The sequence below is a fragment of the Bombina bombina genome, chromosome 7 (assembly GCF_027579735.1).
Source record: "Bombina bombina isolate aBomBom1 chromosome 7, aBomBom1.pri, whole genome shotgun sequence".
Lineage (NCBI taxonomy): Eukaryota > Metazoa > Chordata > Amphibia > Anura > Bombinatoridae > Bombina > Bombina bombina.
This window is the reverse complement of record NC_069505.1, coordinates 354,150,199-354,163,182: the sequence shown is the minus strand read 5'-3', so window position 1 is coordinate 354,163,182 and position 12,984 is coordinate 354,150,199. Positions and strand designations below refer to the sequence as shown.

At 38.3% G+C, this 12,984-nt stretch overlaps 1 protein-coding gene across 1 annotated transcript in view; it reads right to left on the bottom strand.

Annotated features, from left to right (window-relative positions):
* The window catches only part of NUP210 (nucleoporin 210), a 1,597,588-nt gene that overhangs the window by 1,422,766 nt on the left and 161,838 nt on the right, over nucleotides 1-12,984 (bottom strand). The window contains 3 exon segments of the mRNA XM_053721041.1: nucleotides 9,634-9,645; nucleotides 9,648-9,694; nucleotides 11,034-11,196. Coding sequence (XP_053577016.1) covers nucleotides 9,634-9,645; nucleotides 9,648-9,694; nucleotides 11,034-11,196 — 222 coding nt within the window.

Below are 12,984 nucleotides of genomic sequence, written 5' to 3'. Positions count from 1 at the left end.
TGGAGAGGAAACCCCTTCCGTCAATATATCCTTTTTATAAGAGATATATTGATGACCTTATCTTCATTTTCAGAGATATATTGACGACCTTATCTTCATTTTCAGAGCAGACGAGCATATTGCCTCATTGTTCGTCGCCTGGTTAAATGACAATGATTTGAATCTGGTTTTCACTTTTGAGTTTCAGAAAAAGTCCTATCAACTATTTGGATGTTACCCTTACAGGGTAATTGAAAAGTACACACTGATGTATATAGAAAACCTATAGCAGGTAATTCACTGCTTCATGCACAATCCTGCCATCCAGAGTTTGTTCCTCGTGCAGTAGCCAAGGGCCAATATAGCCGTCTTAAACGGAACTGCAGTGACTCTAACCAGTATCAGAAAAGAGCAAGGGAACTAGACATACGTCTCAGACAGAGAGGCTATTCCAACAGAGTTATTAATAGGGCCAACTCAGAGGTGAGCAAACTCAGACGAGATCATCTTCTTAACAATACACGTGATGCCCACAATGAGAGAAACATGTTCAAGAGGTGTCAACTTTGTCACTGGGCATAGTAGACAGTACAAGCAAATCTGTGACATCATCAAGAAACATTTTGAAATTCTGAAAGCAGACGACAAACTCATTCCTTGTGTGGAAGAGGGCTTCGTACCTCTTTCAGACGAGGAATGAGCATAGGCAATATGATCTCTCCATCTGACTTGCCTCCAGTATCTACTGTACAAAGCTCATGGCTTATCCATACAGGGATGTATAGATGTGGGAGAAACAAGTGCAAACCTTGTGACTATGCCACGATCTCTCATACTTTCAAGTCTGAAATTACACGAGAAACATTCAATATTAAACACCTATTGAACTGTAACTCTTCTTATGTGGTCTACCTCATTACATTGTGTGGTGTGGTAAGCGGCAATATGTTGGACAAACTACCAGAGATGTTGAGTCACGTATTAGAGAACATTTCTCTACTATCACGGTGGGTAAATCCACCACCCCTCTGGTCCAACATTTTGCCACACATCACAATAAGAGTATTGAAACATTCAGCTGGCAGGTAATTGATAAGACAGTTCTTCCTAAAAGAGGGGGTGATAAAAACAAAATCTTAAGCCGCAATGAAATGTATTGGATCTTCAGTTGGAGACAAGAGTCCCACAGGGCTTCAACTCTGAATATGATCTTATAAATCATTGGCAGGTCTATAGGTATATTGTGATTAACTATTTCAGATTCAGGCTGAGACTTCCTAACTGGGCAGTCTATTATCATTCCCCTTCCCAGATAGGTATTACAATTGCTCCTTCAGCCCATCCAGTTTAGTCTAGTTTGAATGATACTACACAGTGTATTTTCTTACACAGAGTTAATTTTTTAACAACCTGTTCAGAAATGGACAGAGGTATATTGCCTATAATTCACTATAATAACCTGGGTTTTCCATCTTTTCGCATTGGATATCTGTACCTAATGTGGGGCATAGTTTTTATCAATTAGCTACTATTCAACCTAGTTTAACTTAGTTTAATAGTGGAATTTTCGCATGTGCTTTTTTAGCCCAAGCATAAGGCTTTGGAAATATTCCATCTGATATCACAAATGAGTAGGTTTCTGGATATTTTGGCTTACCACTGAGGCAATCACTCATTTCAGACCAGGTTCCCACATAGACTAGTGGTGTTTCTTAATACCTGGAGACATGAGGTTTAGAGTTCCCCAGATAGCTACTCTATATAATAATAATAACTTTTGACTTCTCACAATTTTCTTCATCTTTCTATCTCTGTTTGATATGATGCTAATAATAACTTTTTAGCACAAAGTATAATAAGAATGCTTAGATTACTAGTGTATTTTTTATTGATTGCTAACATATACCATATATATAATATAATTTAATTAAGTTAGCATGACTGTAACTAGTTACAACTAAGAATTCTCCGTTTATTACCAGTGGAATAAATGAATCACAATGTCATGAAGGGTTAAATAGCCATATATGATCCTCCCTTACTAGGAGTTGCCAAAAACAGAGGGCTGGCATATTACACTAATTATTTTAGTTCGATTAAGCTTTGACTAATTTGGTTTTATCCAATGGCTGTGTTATTATGTAAATAAATTTTTCAGTATGTGTGTTTAGGTTAAGCTATGATTACGGCTATTTGCCGAAACGTGTATGCTTAACACAGCTTTGCTTGTGAACTTTGCAGTGTTTGTGGTTTTTTATGGTGATGTAATTGAACTTATATCCACCCTTTGGGGTAAAATAAATGCTAACGTTTTAATTTTTCGGATGGCTCTGCTCTCTTCCTTTTTCATCTGATATTGTGCCCAGCATTTTTGAGCCATTCCGCCCCTGCAAGGAGTTGAGTGTGTTTGTTGCCGGGAGAGGAGTGTCCCCTGATTGGACCGTTGAGCCAAGCCTCCCAGAAACGGACCCATTGATTGGACACCGCCTGCGGCACCACTACACGCCCACGTCTTGGCGTCACCTGAGCGAGCGGTTAGGAGCATTAGTGCTTACCCGGTATACACAGACGAGACGGGAGCTGCCTTTGAAGGAGAATCACAGGTGTGTGGACCCGGGTGCGATCCGGTTGATCCCTGAAACTACAAGGATCTCTGAAACTTTTGGCTTGTACTCTGCTAAAGTGTGTGTTCCCGGCAGCGCAGTACCCCCAAACACCCACGTTTTGGCGCCTATGTGGAAGGGTCGCCTGGTTTGAAGCAGGGGTAAGCCAAGATTGAACATTACAATTTCAGCTCAGCTCGGTTATTTCAGTTATTTGGGTTTTTCTGCTATTATTACACTCCGGCATCTTACTCCTCCTACAACTGTATTAAGTGTATAAAAGGCTAAGCACATGTATATATAACAAGAGGCCTTATACTGCAGTTTCTCTGTCTCAGAACTGTCTCTATTTATTTTCTACTTCTTTTAAGCTCAGAGTACCGCTGCTACATCCAGAGTGAGCCTGGTGGTGGTTTGGATGTTCCAGGTAGAAAGGAAGAATCCCACCACGACTTTTAGATACCGCTTGTGAAATCATGGCACAAATGGTTGTAAAAGCTTCTCTGGGATCAGAGATAGCAGACTTTTAAGGCTTTTTGGTAATTAGAAGGCTGCTAATTGCAAACTGCCGCACCACAGTTTTATTATTCCTAGCAGTTATGGTGTTAATCAGGAAGCTTGATCCCTACAAACAGCCCCCCCACACACACTGGTCACCCCTGTGACAGACCATACCGGCTACCCCGACTGGGGTAGCTCCACCAAAAGGGTCCTTCCTGTACCAGGAACTTCTAGCTATAGAGCGGAGAAAGTGATTTATCAAGAGCCCACCCAAAAAACCAGACAAGACCAGTATCAGGTGAAACACCAAACAAACAGACTATTGAGCAAACCAAACAGGCTTTTATACACATCTTATCTTGATAAGAAGCCGTATCTGATCCCGTCATTCCGCGCCTCCATAGGGGCCGTAGTCACATAGAAACCCCCACAGCATCTAGGTCACGCTTTTCAGAGTGATCACGGGAGAGGCGGCTGACCTTCCAGGGTGTCACTGGAAAGCTCCTGGTCCCCAGATGCCACAGTCCAAAAAAGCAACATGATCCGATACTGGGGACCGGAGTGGACAGCCTCGCAAAGGTACTCAGGAAACAGCCTAAGGTGGGGGGTGTCCAAACCCCCCCAGTTCCGAGCCAGCTCCCCCTCAGCACTCATCCAAACCCCTGTCCACCAAAGGCCTAAAAAAATCCTGTTAGGCAGAGCACTGAGGCAAAGGGCCTCTAGAGCGACCAAGGTTAAAGTTCAGCGGGACCACTAACAAGCCCAGCCGGTTGAGTAGTTCCATAAGCCTGGCAAGGCATGAAGGGGCCAAGCGGCAGAGATCAGCTCTGTCTGTGAACAATGTGCAATCAGGATAACAATACAATGGAAGCTGGTGAGACACAATAATTCCATAAATATGGAGAAGGTGGCCTTGGCAGCCTTGTATCCGTGAACACCCCCATCTTAAGTACTTGGTAGACAGTCTGCCAGTATGCAGTTTTTAGACCTTTTTTTCCCTATATTTTTTGTTATAAATTATTTTCTTAAGTGTATGATTACCACCCTTACCTTCCCACCTTGCGTGATCCCTCACAAAAAGCCTCTAACCCTCCCCCTCTAACTAATTTCCGCCATTTTAGGTACTGGAAGCTGTCTGCCAGTACCCAGGTTTTCTATATTTTTTCTTTTTATTTAATTTTTAAAAATATACAATTTTTTCTGTAGTGTAGCTGCCCCCTCCCTTATTTATCTATCTCCCCCTCCACAATTGATTCCCCTACCCTTCCTTCCCCCTATGATACCCTACCTCTATTTACCCTCCTGTCAGGGTGCCAGGAATCAGACTGAGACAAGAAGTGCAAAAATAATCACACCTTTATTAATAGCAAAAGATAATAAAAAAGTCCAGCAAGTCAAATAACAAGCCCGGAGTCAAAAAACCAGAGCTGGTAGGTCAGACAAGCCGAGTCAGGAGCCAAAGCGAATAGTCAGATGAGCCGGAATCAGAACAAGAAAACAGCAGAGTCAGGAACAAGCCAGGGATCAGAACCAGGAAGGACGTCAGGCAGCCAGGTAATACACAAGAACTCTCACAAACAGGGTCTGAGACAACTCAAAGGCAAAGCATATTGAACAGTGGCCCTTTAAGATAATAAGTGATGACATCACAATTCTGAGACTGCATCCTGTCTCACATGGATGATTGCACACCAGTCTGGCCATAAAAGGAAGTGCAGGAAATGAGCAGGCATCCCCACAATACACATAGTCAGGAAGAGAGGTGAGTAAAATGGCTGCCAGCAGCACATGCAAACACAACAGGGAAAAAACCCTGACAGACTTCCCTCCCTGTCACTCTTAGTGTTTATTTTGTCTGTAGTGTAGAGGTCCGCAATCTCGCAACTTTTAGCAAGATCACGGGAGAGAGAGTGCCAGGTTAGCAGCATCGAACAGGGTACAGCGATGGACCGTTAAGGGGTTAAAAGGGATCTTGAGGCACTGAAAAAAACAAACAAAGAATGTTCGCTGAGAAGGCCTTGCATTAAAGTTCATTCATTACCCCTGGGAGATTGTTCAGAAATCCCTGGGTATTGCAAACCGATCTCTTTCAAGCTTCCTGAAAGAGACTTAATCTGCCACCCAATGGAGACTGATCTGTTATAAGGCCGACACCTTCATGTGGTCTTGGGAGCTTGGGTAGACCTTATTGGACTGTTTGGTTTTTGGACCAAGAAGAGCTAAACTTCCAGGAGGACTATAGACTATACATTTAGATCAGTAGCTCTGGAGCTTTGCCATGTGAGAGTCTGCTGCATTGATTCTCTGTTAAAGAAAGATTTTCTGTTTAAGAGTTAGTTAAACAAGGGGAGGTTTGGGGAAAACAAAGGTTTGGAGTAAGTAAGGAGAATAAAATTAATTTATATTTTTTTGGTTACAAACCTTTCAGGTAAGGAATGTGTGAGAATTGCATTCCAGTGTACAGCTTGCCATATGTATGAATCACTGGAGCAGCCACTTCAGGGATTATATGTTTGTGGCAAGTGGTGAGCATATTGTTTTTTTTAGAAACTCGTATTGAAGTTCTGGAGAACGAATTGCAACACTGCATGACATTCAGACACTTGAAAGGAAAACTGATATACTAAGCTGGTTGTTAATGGTTCTAGCCATGGTAATGGGAGGAATCAGATGAGGAGACTCCAGAAAATAGCTGGGTTACAGTTAGTAGGTGAAGTAAAGGAAAGCAGAAGAGACAGGCCAGTTCTGAACTGGTACACCCCAAACAGATTTGCCAGTTTAAGGAAGAAGTTGGGGTTATCAGTCAGGGGTGGGCGAGTGTCAGAGAGGGCTGTATTGTCTAGTATAATGAACAGTCCATTAATCATGAAGAGGAGCAGATTATAGTGGGCAGTCCTTCAGTCATAGTAGCATGGCATACTACAGTTAACATTCCTTCAGTCATGGAAGAGAGGAATACAAGTCAGGGCCTGAGGCAGATGTTGTGGTAGGAAAGATATAATAATTATTAGGAAGGGTGATAGGGTAATTTGTCATCCAGACCAATTAAATAGAAGAGTTTGCTGTCTTCCATGGGCTCATGTTAGGCATAATGTGGAGCGTATTGATAGTAGATTGTTAGAGGGATGTGGGTCTGATCCTGCAGTCATGGTGCATATTGGTACTAATGAAAGAATCAGCGGGAGATGGAATGTCCTAAAAAGTGACTTCAGACGTTCGGTAGCAAGGTTAAAGCAAGGACCTCCAAGGTAATATTTTCAGAGATATAACCAGTGCCATGTGCTAACTCAGTAAGGCAGAAGGCGCTAAGGTCAGTTAATTCATGGTTAAAAACATGGTGTACAAATGAAGGGTTTGACATTTTAGAGCACTGGGCTGACTTTTCACTTGGGTACAATGTCTACATTAAGGATGGATTGCACCTTAATGACATGGGTGCAGGTGTGTTGGGGGGAGGATGGTAACATGCTTAGAGACTATTTTAAACTAGGCAAAGGGGGGGGGAAGGTCACTCCAAACCCAATAGACAGAACAATAGTCTGTGAATATAGTCACACTAGAATATCTCACGCAAGGAATGACTTAAGAAATGTCACATTAGAAAGTTTGGATGAAAGTGCACCAAGTAACAGCAGAGAAGCACATGAAAATTAAATATATGACAGCAAATACAAGAGGCGTGGCAAGTAAAAATGGGGGAGCTGGAGCTCTTAGTTGCAGCAGAGGATTATATCAGTATAACAAACTGTGGTAGGATGATTCACATGACTGAGCAGTTAACTTAATGGGTTATACTTTATTTAGGAGGGGACAAGAGTAATAAAAGGAGTGGAGGAATCTGCATGTATATTAAACCTAACCTTAAGGCTACAATAAGGGAAGAAATGTATGATGACATACAAGTGACAATGTAGAGACCCTGTGTGTTTAAAATAAGATAGTGGGGGGAAAAATACTAAACACATTACTAGGAAAATGCTACAAGCCCCCCAACATTAGTAACATGGAGGAAACTCAACTACTAATGCAAATAGGAAAGGCTGCTAATAACAGTGCTTTAATTATGGGAGATTTTAACAGGGCCAATGAAACTAGTTATATAAGCTAAGGGAGATAGATTTTTAAATGTTCTAAGGGATTTAATAGAGAAGCCAACTAGGGTATAAAGCTATATTGTATTTAGTGCTATCAAACAATACATATATAATAATCAAACATAGAAGTCAAAGAACATTTGAGTAATAGTGATCATAAGATCGTCACATTTAAAATCTCTTTTCATAAGCAGTGTCTTAAAGGTTTAACTAAGGCTATTAAATTTAAGAAAGCAAATTCAATGATTTAAGGAATTCTTTAAATAACATAAAATTGGGAACAAAGTTTTCTCTTATAAAAATACAGAGGATAAATGGATAACATTTAAAACTTTGTTAAATAAATATACATATCAACACTACCATATGGTTATAAAAGTTAAAATAAATAAATCCAAGCAAATGTGGCTACATAAAAACGTGGTTAAGAGAAATAAGGAAAAAACATAGGGCATTTAAATTAGTTCAAAGAAATATAGTACAGACTCAACATACCAAATTTATAATGGAACGTAACAAAGGCAGGCAAAAAAGCAATCAAATTAGCCAACATTGAAAAGGAAAGATTAATTGCAAAGGATTCTAAGTCAAACCATAAAAAGGTTCTTTATGTACATAAATAGCAGAAAATCTAAGGAGGACAATATAGATACATTAAAATTGCATGGAGGGTAGCATAATTAAAGTGACAGGGAGAAGGCTGAGATACTAAAACCAATAATTTTCTTCAGTATACACAAGAGAGGGAACCAATGGAGGATACTTTGGAACAAAGTAGAACATGCAGCCCCATACCTTAACTGGGGTTATGTCTAGAGGATATCAGGGCAAAAAATTGATAATATTTAGGTAAATAAAACTCCAGGCCCAAATGGAAAACACCAGAATATAGCACTGTTATAGACAAACCTCTACTTTATGATTTTTCAAAACTATTATCCTCAGGCATAGTACCACCAGGATTGGCATAAAACAGATGTGGTGCCACTCCTCCAAAAAGGGAAGCAGGGCTGATCCAGGTATAGATTAGTTAGTCTGAGATTAATAGTGGGGAAGATAACTGAAGTGATTATATTGATGAGAATATTCTTGTAAACAAGATTATGATTTCAAATAAGCATGGTTTTATGAGCAATAGATCATGTCAAACTAATCTAATTAGATTCTATGAGGAAGTAAGTAAAAATATAGATATAGGGGAATCAGTTGATGCAATATACTTAGATTTTGCAAAGGCATTTGAAACAGTGCCACATAGGCGATTAATGTACAAAATTAGGGACTGGGAATTACTTGGAACATGATTACTTTATATAAATATATTCAAGGCCCATATACAGAGGATGGCAAAAGCTCTGTTTATTCTAAGAAAATTGTTTGTGACAAGAGGTCAACAATCTAAGGCTGGAGGAAAGGAGATTTAATCTCCTGCAACAGAAAAGTTTTTTTACTGTATAGAGCGATAAAAATTGTGGAACTCATTACCAAAGGAGTTAGTGATGCCAGTAACCTTAGATACAATTAAAAATGGTTTCGATACATTGGCTGGAAACAGAATTCATGGGATATGATTGCTTGTGTTAAATGGGTCACCTTTTAATGGGATTAATTGAAGCTCAACTGGAGCTTTTTTTTTTATATATAAGTATATTAGAATTTTTATAGGTTGAACTCGATGGACCTCTTTTTCAACCTCATCTACTATGTTACTATTAGAGTAGCCAGATATATGGACAAAGGGGGAATCTGTATGTGCCTTAAATTGATGAAAAGTATGAAAATGCCGATGCAGATTCACCATCAGATGAAAAAAAAAGTGTATTACATTATTATACATTTGGAGAAGTGGAAAAGTAACAACTTATAACCATGTCTAGATTTTACTTTGTAAAATGTTAAACTTCACTGCTCTGGCAATCAGACTTTACATTTTAAAAACAAGTGAATAATTAGTAGGCTTTGACTGTGTATACAATGTATATCTTGATTGTGCCATTATTTATCATGTCACCTGAAACAACTGTGCAATTGCCGCACTACCTCAAGACTCATTTCCAAAGCATAATTTAAAAGGGACATGAAAGTCAAAACTGAACTTTCGGAATTCAGATACGAGCAGGGGTGTCCAAACTTTGCTCTCCAGAGGTTTTGGAACTACATTTCCGATGATGCTCAGCCAGCATTTTATCTAGCTGAGCATCATGGGAACTGTATGTTCCATAACCTCTTGGAGAGCAAAGTTTGGACACCCCTGAGATAGAGCATGTCATTTTGAGACACTTTAATTTTACTTCTTTTATATCACATGTACTCTTGGTATCCTTTGGTCAAAAGCATTCCTAAGAGCTGGCTCAGAGTCAGCAATAATCAAAATGTTCCAACACATTGCTTTTGCAATTATATGTCCCTTAAAGTGCCAGACATTTTGCCCTTTAAATTGTAAAACCAATACTAACCTAAGTATCCAGTTCAACAACATAGATGGTGCCATTTGGAAGCCGTGATGCTCCATCCATAACGAATATCTAAAAATTCTGAATAAGGATTTGTCTCAAAAAACAATAGCACAATTTAATAATGTCTTTAAAATGCAGTCCAAATCTATTTAACATGTAATATACAATGCAAAGTAGAAGGGGGGAAAAACACAAGACTTTTAAAGTAACTATATAATGAGGTCAGTAGATGTAAAAAAAACGATTTGTTCAAGTGACGAATGGCCCCGATGCCCTGTTTCCGCACAAGCCTTCACGAGCCTTCCGGCTCGCCGGAAAAAGCAGTTATGTAAGCAGCGGTTTTAAGACCGCTGCTCCTTAACTGTCTGCTGCCACTAAGGCTGCTGACATCATCCAACTCTGACTGACACCCCCTGCTAGCAGTCAATTGGCTGCAAATCTGCAGGGGGCGGCATTGAAGAAAGCAGTTCACCAGAACTGCTTGTGCAATGGTTAAATGTCCGAAATCGGCAATCAAATTTAATGGACTTGTGACGCAACGCGACATAATCAAGGAAGACTTGTGAATTGACTTTGACAGCAATGACTAAAGACCTGACTTGGACTTTAGCCCTATGACATTCTAAAGGTTCAGAGTTGTGACCTAGAATAGTCCCTTGAGAATGACAAACAACAATAATATATTTTTAAATACATAACTCACTTTGTCAGAAGATATTAATTTTTGTTGTTTTGAGGATGAAAAGAAAGAGGTTCAACAGGCTGAAGATGAGATGGGGCTGACTTTTGGCCAATTTAATCTTTTGCATCTGCAATGCCAAAGAAAATAACCCTCACTAACATTGACTCTCTCTCTCAAAGTATGACAGCATTTTTTTCAATTTCTTGTTTTTTGGGTACTTGGCAGTTGTGTTATTTCTATAATAGTTTAATTACTCTCATTTACCAATAAATACTGTTTTTTCACTGTTTGCCCTTATGTCACAATTTCAAATATTAAAGTGATACTTTAAGAACAGGTATAAGAGACTGTTTTTAGTGTAACGTTTACTATTTCTTAGAATTTGTGTTTTCCTATGATTGTAACAGGGTATGGTGGTTACCAAGTTGTATAACACACATCCCATTTCAGAAGCACCACTTTGTAAGAAATCTCTGCAGAGATGTTTAACATTACTTTGCCTCATATGTAAAACTGGGCTGTGTTTTATACCTGTTAATATTGTTTATTTTTTCAATACATGGTACAGTGACCATCGCCTTGTATCTCTCTACGTTATATTTTCTTGTATTTTTCTTCTTGATTTCCCTTATTGTTTGTAAAATTTACTAAAAACTTTGAAACCAAATAAAAAAGTAGGCAACACGCACGATGTAAGGAGATAGAAAAAAATAAAAAATGGATACTTTTATGGATAAGCACAATATTTGTTTGACCTTGCTGTAATGCAGTGACAGTTGATGTACTTTGATCCAGTTTAGCAACAGGTTCATCGTTTCTGATTGGCATTGCTATGTGGTTCCGAAGCTGTAATGTATACTGGTCAGATGGCATAACCAAATCTAGGAAAAAGAGAGAAAAAATACTATTCTGAGAGTAATTAATTGGACTCAGTGACGGGTGTTTTAGAAAAGAAAAAAAAAAAAAAAAAAAAAAATATATATAATATATATATATATATATATATATATATATATATATATATAATTTATTTAAAACTAGTAGGTAGGCCAGCACTCACGGTTAAAGTTTCATCCACCAGGGTGCGACCAGGATATTGATAATAGCTGCAAAATAGGATGCACTCTCCAGGATTTTCAATGTAACATTTCGGGGTTGTTACCCCCTTCGTCAGACAATGCAAAATAACAGTGTACAATCTACCAACCACCGTGCCTTTTAAACTATCCTACGTAATAAAGTTCCAGGTCACCATCTGTGATGCCACTCCCACTAGCAGAAATCAACAGGTGGGGAACAAATTGACTCAATTCACACGTGTTGCGAATTGAGTTCAAACAAAAAATATGCTTTTATGTACTGTGAGACATCTTATGTATTCTTGTAACAAATCAATAGTTTTTACATTTAAAATATAACTTTTATTTCTTGCTTAAAAAGGACAGCAGAATTACACCTTTATTTGCTGCCTGCGTTGCTGCATTAAAAACACATCTCCTAGTTGTGTTTTTTCATACTCTAATATATAAATAGTCAATGAGCTGTGATCCTGAGTGGGGTGAAACAAACTGGTTTGGTTTAATCAGTACCCTGAAAAGTGACTTATACTCAATAAATCCTTATTTTGAAAATAATATGCGTTTCACCCGTCCACTAGGTTCTTAATCTCTAATATTATATTATTTCTATTCGTTAAGAGATAGCTAGCTGACCAATTGTCAATTTGAGAGCTATTAAAGGAATCTCATTGTTTATTTGCCAAAATATTATTATGTGATGAATCTGCCTGATGGTATATCCTGGTTGTACTTCGAACTTTCTTACCCAGAAGATTTCTGTAGTGCTAAAAGATGGCTGAGTACTTTTATTCACATATGGCAAATAATTATAGCTTGACATAGAGTTTGGAAAGTGGTAATTTCAGTCAATTATTCCTGACTCTTTAGTTACTTGTGTTCATCTTGATGTATCTAACTACTTTAAGATATCTGGTAACAAAAGGTTAGTGTGTTAAAGTAGGTAATAGTTGTTAGCAATATGGTGGGTTTTTGGCTCCTGCTTTATTTGGTCAAAACTTATTAAAGATCAGTATCACACCTTTATTACTTAGGTAGTTGTAATCAATGTTGAGTAATCTTTAACTTATATATTTCACGTTGTATGCTCAATATCCTTTGACTTGGCTTAGTCGTAGCACTTAGATTGATTCTTTTTATTAAAGTAATGTGTGTTTCACCGTGCGCTAGATCACAATCTTTGAAATTATATTGTCACTATTCGTCAAGAGATGGCTAGCTGACCAATTGTCAATTCAAAGCTATGACAGAATCTCATTATTATATTACTATAATATTATTATGTGATGAATCAGCTTGATGGTGTATTTGTATATAATTCAAACTTTTTTCCCAGAAAATTTTCTGTGTGATTTTTACGGATGGCTGAGTACTTTATTTTCTCATATGTCAAGTAATTCTGGCTTTCACATATAGGTTGGAACGTGGTAGTTTCTGTAAATTATTTCTTGCTTTTTAGTTAGTTGTGTTCACTTAATATATCTGACTGCTTTATGATATCTGGTGATAAAAGGTCAAGATGTTCAGTTATTGACGAATATCATGAAATTTGACACTCGCTTTATTCGGTCACTCTGATTAAAGATCAGTATC